Source organism: Carlito syrichta, unplaced genomic scaffold, assembly GCF_000164805.1.
Source record: "Carlito syrichta isolate Samal-C Ts95f unplaced genomic scaffold, Tarsius_syrichta-2.0.1 Scaffold160210, whole genome shotgun sequence".
NCBI lineage: Eukaryota > Metazoa > Chordata > Mammalia > Primates > Tarsiidae > Carlito > Carlito syrichta.
The window spans coordinates 4172-14161 of NW_007104306.1; the positions used below are offsets into that span (position 1 = coordinate 4172).

A 9990-nucleotide genomic window follows, 5' to 3' on the forward strand; every position below is an offset into this window, starting at 1 on the left:
AGGCCTAACATCTTCGATCTACAAGGAACTGAAACGTGCTGAAAAGAAAATAACAAACAGCCCCATTATAAAATGGGCAAAAGATATGAACAGACACTTCACAAAGGGAGACATCCGAGCAGCCAACAGACACATGAAGAAATGTTTAATCTCACTAATCATCAGAGAGATGCAAATCAAAACCACACTGAGATACCACCTAACTCCAGTCAGAATAGCAATTATCAGCAACTCAAAAAATAACAGCTGCTGTAGAGGGTGTGGTGAAAACAGAACACTTCTACACTGTTGGTGGGAGTGTAAACTATGCAACCTCTGTGGAAAGCAGTGTGGCAATTCCTAAAAGCTTTAAATAGCAACCTCCTACATGACTCTGCAATCCCCCTATTGGGAATATATCCTGAAGAACTCAAATTACTCTATAAAAAAGATACCTGCACACATATTTATCGCAGCATTGTTCACAATAGCAAGAACCTGGAAGCAACCATGCTGCCCATCAAAAGAGGACTGGATTAAAAAATGTGGTACATATACATGATGGAATACTACACAGCCAAAAAAAAAGAATAAAGTCATGAATTTCGCAGCAAACTGGATGGAACTAGAGTCTATAATACTGAGTGACCTCTCACAGAAACAAAGATCGAGTATCACATATTTTCACTCATATAATGGACCTTGAACATCCAATGTAATAATATAAGAAAATGACTGACAGTAGTGGGAAACTATGGAGGGGGAGGGAGATGGGATTAACGGTAGCAAATATCAGTCTGGGGATGGGGAAACACCTCTTATCAACAAGGGTGCCTGAATGAAACGTATTTGTATACCTAACCCTTAACTGTACCACACAATATCATTTAAAAAAAAAAAATATATATATATATATATAAGTTTTCTTATTGTCTTTCATCTATGCTTTACAGTTTTTGGTGTAAGCATAACTATTTTAGGATTCATCTATATTTTAGGATTCATCTATATCTCATATTAGGAGTAGTATTCCTTTGTGTAAATACATTGGTTTGTTTTTAAAGTTACCTGCTGATGGACATTTAGATGTTGGCTAACTCCTAAATAATTCCAGATATTGGCTGGGACCCATAAAGATACTATGAACATTTGTGAATTAATGTTAATGGACATGTTCTTTCTTTTCTCTTAGGCAAATACCCATGAGTGGAATGGTTGTGTCACATGGTAGGTGACTGCACTACTATGGTTGGATGGATTATTCTATAAATGCCAATTTTATCAAGTTGTTTGATAGTGTTTTTCCAATTTTCTTTCTCCTTACTCATACTTTGTTATCAATTATTGAGAGGGGGTATTGAAATCTCTGACTCTAATTGTGAACTTGCCTAGTTCTCCCTTAAGTTCTATCAGGTTTGGTTCCATATATTTTGAAACTCTGTTATTAGATGGAGATGTTTAGGAGTGTTAAATACTGTTGACTCCCTCAGCACTGTAAAATGACTCACTTTGTCATTGATAACATTATTTTTTGTTCGAAATTCTAATTGTTGGATATTATCAACACTCAAGTTTTCTTTTGATTACTGTTAACATGATACCTTTCTTCATCCTTTCACTTTTATTTATTTATTTATTTATTTGACAGCAGGATTTATTGAGAGGACAGAAAAGCTCCCACAGTGGGAGGGGACCTGAAGGGGTTGCTCCTTCCTTTCACTTTTTTTTTTGAGTTGGAGTCTCACTCTGTCGCCCAGACTGGAGTGCAGTGGCCACTCCCGGCCACCGCAGCCCCAACCTGCTGTGCTCCGGCGATCCTTCCGCCTCAGCCTTCCAAGTAGCCGGAATTACAGGCATGCACTACCACGCCCGGCTGATTTTTTTTTTTATTTATTGTAGAGATGAGGTCTTGCTGCTCAGGCGGGTCTCGAACCCGCGGGCTCAGGCAATCCACTCACCTCAGCCTCCCAAAGGCGTGGGATTACAGGCTGAGCCACAGAGCCCGGCTCTTCCTTTCACTTTTAATTCACTTGTGTCTTTACATTTAATGTGAATTTCTTATTGGGAGCATATAATAGGGAACTTGCTTTTTATGCAATCTGACACTCTATGACTGTTTAGATCATTAATATTTATTTATTTATTTACTTATTTATTTATTTTTTGAGCTGGAGTCTCACTCTGTCGCCCAGACTGGAGTGCAGTGGCTGCTCCCGGCCACCGCAGCCTCAACCTGCTGGGCTCCGGCGATCCTTCCACCTCAGCCTTCCGAGTAGCCGGAATTACAGGCATGCGCTACCACGCCCGGCTGATTTTTTGATTTATTGTAGAGATGAGGTCTCGCTGCCCAGGTGGGTCTTGAACCCGCGGGCTCAGGCAAACCACTCACCTCAGCCTCCCAAAGGCGCGGGATTACAGGCTGGGCCACCTAGCCCAGCTAGATCATTAACATTTAATGTGATTAATAATATGGTAGGATTTTAATCTTCCATCTTGCTATTTGTTTTCCATTTGTCTCATCTGTTCTTTTTTTCTTGACTTCTTTTGGATTATTTTAAATAATTCTGCTTTACTTAATGGTCATAACTCGTGTGTGCGTGTGCGTGTGTGTGTGTGTGCGTGCGTGTGTGTGTGTGCATGTGCACTCTATGGTTTGTCTGACCCCTCCAAATTTCATGTTGAAACTTGATCCACAGTGTTGGAGGTGTGGTCTAATGGGAGGCGTTTGGGTCATGGTGGTGAATCCCTCAGGAATGGTTTGGTGTCTTCCTCACCACAATGGGCAAGTTCTGCTCTGCTAGTTCCTTTGAGAACTGATTGCATAAAAGGGCCCAGTATCTGCTTCCCTTCTCTCTCGCTTCCTCTCCCCTCTCGCCTTCTCTCTCGCCATGTGGTCTTTGCAACCCATCTCCCCTTCACCTGCCACCATGACTGGAAACCACCTGAGACTTTCACCAGAAGCAGACGCTGGTGCCATGCTTCTTGTGCAGCTTGCAGACCTGTGAGTCAAATAAACCCCTTTTCTTTCTTTTTTTTTGGAGTTGGAGTCTCACTCTGTCACCCAGACTGGAGTGCAGTGGCCACTACCATGCCCGGCTGATTTTTGATTTATTGTAGAGATGAGGTCTCACCAAGTTGCCCAGGTGGGTCTCGAACCCGTGGGCTCAGGCAATCCACTCACCTCGGCCTCCCAAAGCGCAGGATTACAGGCTGAGCCACCGAGCCCAGCAAACTCCTTTTCTTATACATTACCCAGCCTCAGGTGTTCCTTTATGGCAGCACAAATGGACTAAGGCAGTGAGTGTATGTGTATGTGTGTGCGTGTGTGTGGTTACTTTAGAGTTGATAGTACACCATCTACCTTTAAGTAATTTGATTATGCTGCACACATAGTATAAGGTCTTTACAGTTGCCTTCTTCCATTTCTTCCCTCTCCCATCCTTTTTGCTATTTCTGCCACACATCTCATATCTACGTGTGCTATAAAGCCCACAATGCATTACCCTTGTCATTATTTTTGCATTAAGCAGCCAATTATTCCTTTAAAATATTTTAAAGTATTTTATATTTATCCATGTCTTTCCTGTTTCTGTTGTTCCTCATTTCTTTGTGTGGAGCCATATTTTCATTTTAAATTATTTTTCTTTTGTCTGGAGGAAACTATGTTGTTAACATGACTTACAGTATTGGTCTTCTAGTCATGAATTCTCTCATCCTTTGGTAGTCTGAGAAAGTTGTATTTCACCTTAATTTTGAAATATATTTTCACAGAATATAGGGCTATAGGTTGAGATTTTTTTCTTTCTCTATTTTAAATATGTCTTCTCATGTCTTCTGCCTTACACTATTTCCAACGAGAAGTCTATTTTCATTTTTATGTTTGTTCCTCTGTATATAATATGCTTTTCTGCTCTGGATTCTTCATGATTTTTTTCTTTATCACTAGTTTTAAGCAAATTAATTATGACATAACTTGGTGTCATTTTCTTCATGATTTTAGTGCTTGGGCTTCATTGAGCTTCTTGATTCTGTGGCTTTACAAGGTTTTTAAATTTAATTTGGAATTTTTCATCCATTATTTCTATAGATGTTTTCTTCTGTCTTAGTCCTTTCTTCTCCTTCACGGACTTCAATTATACATATTTTAAGCCATTAGAAGCTTTCCTAAAAATTGTTTCCTAAAAAATTTTTAAAAATTGAGTGGCGGCAGGGAGGCAAACCAAGTGACTGTGGGGCCGGGGCCAGAGCCGAGCCGGGGTCGGGTAGCAGTGGGACCCCCGGAGGCGGGTCCCGTGGGACTGTGATGGGTATGGAGATCGAGACCATCTCCCCGGGAGACGGAAGGACATTCCCCAAGAAGGACCAGACATGTGTGGTGCACTACACAGGAATGCTCCAGAATGGGAAGAAATTCGATTCATCCAGAGACAGAAACAAACCTTTCAAGTTCAGAATTGGTAAACAGGAAGTCATCAAAAGTTTTGAAGAGGGAGCAGCCCAGATGAGCTTGGGGCAGAGGGTGAAGCTGACCTGCACCCCTGATGTGGCATATGGAGCCATGGGCCACCCCGGTGTCATCCCTCCCAATGCCACCCTCATCTTTGATGTGGAGCTGCTCAATTTAGAGTGAAGGCAGGAAGGAACTCCAGGTGGCTGGAGATGGTTGCCGCTCCCCTCCTAGCCTGCTCTGCCACTTGGACAGCTCCTCCTGTCTGGGGCTCTTGACCAGTTAGCTCGCCTCACTGCCCCACAGCATCATCCAACCTCTCTGCCCACGTTGCTCTGTATGTGTTCGTCACTGCTCACGTGCATCCTTGCTTGAGGAAAACTTCGGTTGCAGATCGAAACATTTCAGGTCGTGCATTTTGTGTGATGCATGTAGTAGCCATCCCTGACCCCAGAATGCGGATTTCTCATTTACACAATCTACACCGCCTTACCTTCACTTAAGCCAGACACACAAGGTGCTCAGACATGAAACGTACATGGTGTACACAGAGGGACTTGAGCCAGTTACCTTTGCTGTCACTTTCTCTCTTATAAATCTGTTGGCTGCTCACTTCAACAATATTCCCTTTGGAAATAATTTGTGAAATAAAGGCTCTGTGTTTGGCAAAAAAAAATTTTTTTTTAAATTGTTTATATCACCTCTTCTTCCATTCCACGACTCTTTTTGGCAGCATTTAATCTGCCATCAGCCCATATTGTATTTTTTCTCCCACACATTTTGGTTTTCACCTCTAGAATTATGTTTTGCATGGTTTATACACTCTGTTTCTAACTGGCTCAATCTTTCCTCCACCTATCAAGCATATGAAGTAAAGGTGCAGCTGCTTAATGTTCTTGTCTACTAATTTTATTATCTATGTTATTCATGGGTATGTTTTTATTCATTGATTTTTCTCATGGCGTGTCAGATTTTTCTGCTTCATTTAATACTTAGTCATTGCTGACTAGATGATAGAAATTATACATTTTACCGTATTGGGTATTGGATATTTTTCTATTCCTTCAATATTGTTCAACTTTATTCTGAGATATATTTTAGTTACTTGGACAAAATTTGATCCTTTCAGGCATCATATTTAGGCTCTGCCAGGCAGGACTAGAGCAATTATTATTCTGGGGCTAATTTTTTTCTCAACCTCTGAGGAAATACTCTAATAGATTATTCCACCTAGTTGCCCATGAATTATAAGGTTTTCCCTGTTGGTAAGGTGAAATGAAGTATGCATGTAAACACTTAGAAGGGAGAATGGCAGAAAACATTTGCTCCCACAGGGGGGTTATAGTCAACTCTACCTGCACTCTTTCTCATGGGGACTTTGGGAAAGTCAGAGACCTGTAGGGCAGGGCACACAGCAGCCACTCAGCGACACACCTTGGGTGGTTAGACAAGAGAGGAGGGGATTCATTACTACCACGGGTTTCCCCTTGTCCAGCTCTAAACTCCGAGTTCCACCCATGTGATTCCTAAGTCCTCAGAACCACCAAGGTAGACATGACAACCATGTGCTTGGGCGGCAGACAGGCACAGAGGAACAGCCTCCAGTCACCCCTCAGTGAGGGCAGAGCAGGGCGTGAGCCCCATTCTGCCTGCTCTCCATGCTGGGCTGCTCCCTCTGCATGGTGGCCCAGGCATAGGGTCTTCACACCTGGGGACAGCCCTTTTTATGGGAGGCCCCTTGGGGCCAAGGGAGCTGGGGCTGCCAAGGGTCTTCCCTCTCTGTCCACAACAGCCTCATCTCAACAAGTTGCAATTCATTTGATTGTTTTTAATTCCTACTAATTCCCACAGCAAACATTTAATAATTCCTCAATGAAATTTAAAAGTTCAAGTTAATCAATAATGGCACCAGTCATTTTACCAGTAAACAGGAGAACAGAGGGGAATTAGCCATGGGGAGCTGCATACAGATGCTTTCTAAAAGGATTTTTTTATTATCTGCAAATGTGCAGGACAAAAATCACATCTAAGCTCCCACCCCATGTCCTGCCCCTCTTTCTAGCAAAGCAATGATCTGCCTCTTCCATACAACAGGGATCAACCCACAGTTCACCATCCCCTTCCCACCATGCAACTCTGGGCCTAAACCATTTCTCGTGAGAGCAGCTGGCGATCGAATGCTCGGGACTGTGGGCACGGCGTGATATATCTTGCCTTCATAGCGGCTCAGGGGACACAGGACAGGGCAGCCACCTGAGGACACAGGACAGGGCAGCCCCGTGGTGACCCTCAGATGCCCATAGCACAGGGTCTGCCCTCTCTCCCTCAGAGCCTCGCTCACATGGTTCGGCTTATCCCGCTCATCAGTCAGCCTGTCTGCTAGCATGCTCAGAGCCCCCTTTTTGCAGATGAGGAGGCTGAGACTTAGAGGACACACCATGAGGGGTTTTCTCTGGCATCATCCTCACCAGCCTCATCCTCCCCTCTGGGCATCCTGAGCGGGGTCCAGGAAGCACCTCTGGGTCAGGATCACTATCACTGCCTTGTAGATGGCCAGGTTGCTGGTTGAACAGGATGCATTCTGGCTCATCTTAGAAATGGACACATGAGAACTCTGACTCTGGCTGCCAGGCCCCCAAGCCTACTCTTCCCCTGCTGCTGTACTGCCAGGCCCTGGGCTGCAGGGTGTCTCAACACCTCCCCCACAGAGGGCCCGGGTGCCAGCATTTGGAAACACTCAGCCCAGACCCTGAGAGCAATGCTCTCCAGAGCCTTCTAGCCAAGTGTGACCCCGGAAGTGAGACAGTGAGATGGCTTCCGGGCATAACGCTATGGAGGTGGCAAGACCAGCATGATTGAGGATGAGCCCCGGCCTGGCACCCAGGGTTTGGGAGCTCTGGAGCTGGATGTGCTGCTGCCCAGCTGGGAACCTGGGAAGTCGCTTCTTCTCTCTGGGTCTGTGCATCTTCGTCTGCAAAACAAATGCTCTCCATGGCCCCTTCTAGACTTTCACTGTTTTCACAGGGTTCCTTCAGAAGCAGGCCCCAGACGAGCATCAGGGTTCCAGCAAGCAGGCGATGGGGTTTACTAGAGAGGTGCAGGGCCCCAGCAGCAGGGAGGGGGCATCCAGGAAAGGGAAGGCAGGGGAGGCATGAGAAAAGTGCTCGGGCCTTCGGCCACACCCATGGAGGACATGGCAGTGGTGAGCATCTCCTCCCAGGCTCACCTTCAGTGACATCATGTGACCACTGAAATTGGCCACTGTGGGAGGATCTACACCACAGAAGGCAGCCAACGCTGCAAGTTGGGCTCTGTCTTCAGAAAGCTGGCCAATGAATCTTGGCCACACACCAGTGGCAGTTTGCGGGGAAATTCTGCAAAATGCACAGCTCAGACTCTCCCCCAGGATGAGGGAGCCAGGTTGTGTGTACAGACTCCTGAGCATCTTGGGTTGAAGGCCGTGGTGGAAGTGTTCATTCCCTTGTCCATGGCCTCCCACACAAGGGAGGAGCAGCTTTGTGTTCCCAGATGTGGCCCTCAGGGGAACCTCTGATGCAGCCGTTGGAACACATGGGGACTCGCCAGTGTCAAGAGCTGTTGGTGGGATCTGAGCCCACCTGCCACCTTCTCTGGATGCTTCATGGAACCAGAAGGAAATCGGGGTGCAGAAGCCTTGCTAGGAAGCTGAGGAGGAGGGGCCAGTGGGACTGGGTATGGGCATGGCTTACAGGAGTGTTGTCACCTTGCTAGTCAGCTGCTCTCCCAGGCAGAACAGCAGACGAACAAATTAGCAGAGAGGCTTAGGGTCACAAGATTTCTTTTTAATTTAAACATTTAGTCTTGGACAGCTTTGTCTTTACTTGACCCATGAAAAAGATGAAATTGGATGATTTTGCTGCTTTGTTTTATATATATCACATGTATCACAGAATTGGTCATTTTTTCATCTCCTACAATTTAAATCATGCAACGAGTGAGGCCTCTGCTCCCCACTCAGGGTCTGAGGCTAGCAGGGCTGGGTAGAAGCCACCATGGAGGGTGCTTGGGGCAGGGTTTTGGACCAAAACAGGAGGAGGTGGAAGTCGAAAGCCATCCTGGGATGAGGCACTGGGGATCTGGAGTTGAGGCGCCCAGGGGGACATCTGGCAGACTCTAGGATGCGCCTCCTAGCTTAGAAGCGGGGCCCGGCAGGGGCTGGGAACCCCCAGTTCTGAGGCTTAGAGAATACAGGCAGACAGGAAAAGCTTCTGGCACAGAGTGACATCAAGAGGGCTAATTAGTGCAATGGGAGATAAGGCCACTCTTCCCAAGGAATGCTGCTCTGCTGCCCCTTGGGTGTATGTGTGGTGTGTGTTTTCTGGTTGAATGGGCAGCTGGGGAGGGATTGCAGGGAGCCTGCACCAAAGAGCATTTTCCAAAGCAGAAGAGAGAAGGTGGTGGCATGAGTCAATGCTCTGTTTCTGAGTTCACTGATCCAAGCTCTATCCATCCAAGAAAGTAATGGAATACCAGCCTGCCTCAGTGTGGCCTGGCTGGAGATGGCATGACAGAGCAGAAGCCCAAGTCTAGGGGGCATGATCCCCCTTGAGAAGTAAAACGCAGACGACCCACACTCCCGTATCATGTGTGTGATTCCACCAGTGCTCTGTGAGGGAAGAGAGTCTCTCAAGGGTGAAGTGGGCAGCCACTCTGGGGGAGACACTTGTGGGGCAGTGAGCCTGGACAGGGCACCAGGCGGGCAGAACAAAGGTCCTGAGGCCAGTAAGGCAACTCAGGAAACAGCCCAGGAGTCACTGAACTGGAGCAGGGAATGAGTAGGACATTGGCAGTGGAGCTCAGAGAAGCTGCTAAAACAAAATACCACCAACTGGATGGCTTAAACAGAAGTGCTTCTCACACTTCTGGAGAATAGTTGTCTGAGATCAAGGTGTCCACAGATGTGGATTCTTCTTCTTTTGGCTTGTAGACAGCTGCATCCTCCCTGTGTCCTCACATGGTCATCCTCTGTCTGCACTGTCCACGTCCCAACCTCTTCTTATAAGGACACCAGTCACAGAGAATTAGTGACAGCCCTAACAGCCTAGTCTTACCTTAATCACCTCTTAAAATAGCCTACCTCTAAATACAATCATATTCTGAAGCACTGGGCTCAGGACTTCAACATGCAGAGTTTGGAGGGAAGCAGGGGGACACAGTTTAGCCCATCTCATCAGTCAAACTACCATGGATGAGAGAATAAGATGTTTTCAGACATAAGCTCTCCGATTGCCCACCCGTGTGTCTTTCCTCCCATCCTGTCAGAAGGTGGTCTTCTCCAAAACAAGGGCATGATTCTGCCCAGGCAGCAGGAAACAGGGGCCAGGTAGACAGACAGCTGAAAGGGAGTCCCCAAGCCAGCAATGAGGGGAGAACCCACAGTGACCAAGGATAACCAGGAAAGCTGAGGAGGTCAAGGATTCCTAGGAAGACTTTACAGAAAAATGAAACCGATGGAGCAGCTAATATATGAGTACACAGCAAGAGGAGACTTATACCAACAGGGATGGGACACCTGTAGCAGAGAG

The 9990-nt window shown here is 46.2% G+C and overlaps 1 protein-coding gene across 1 annotated transcript; it reads left to right on the forward strand.

Annotated features, from left to right (window-relative positions):
• Positions 1 to 4210: 4210 nt before the first annotated feature.
• LOC103252459 (peptidyl-prolyl cis-trans isomerase FKBP1B) lies at positions 4211 to 5094 on the forward strand. The gene has a single exon (XM_008051081.2). It carries the CDS (start codon positions 4283 to 4285, stop codon positions 4607 to 4609), a length of 327 nt encoding a protein of 108 aa, XP_008049272.1. The 5' UTR covers positions 4211 to 4282; the 3' UTR covers positions 4610 to 5094.
• Positions 5095 to 9990: the final 4896 nt, after the last annotated feature.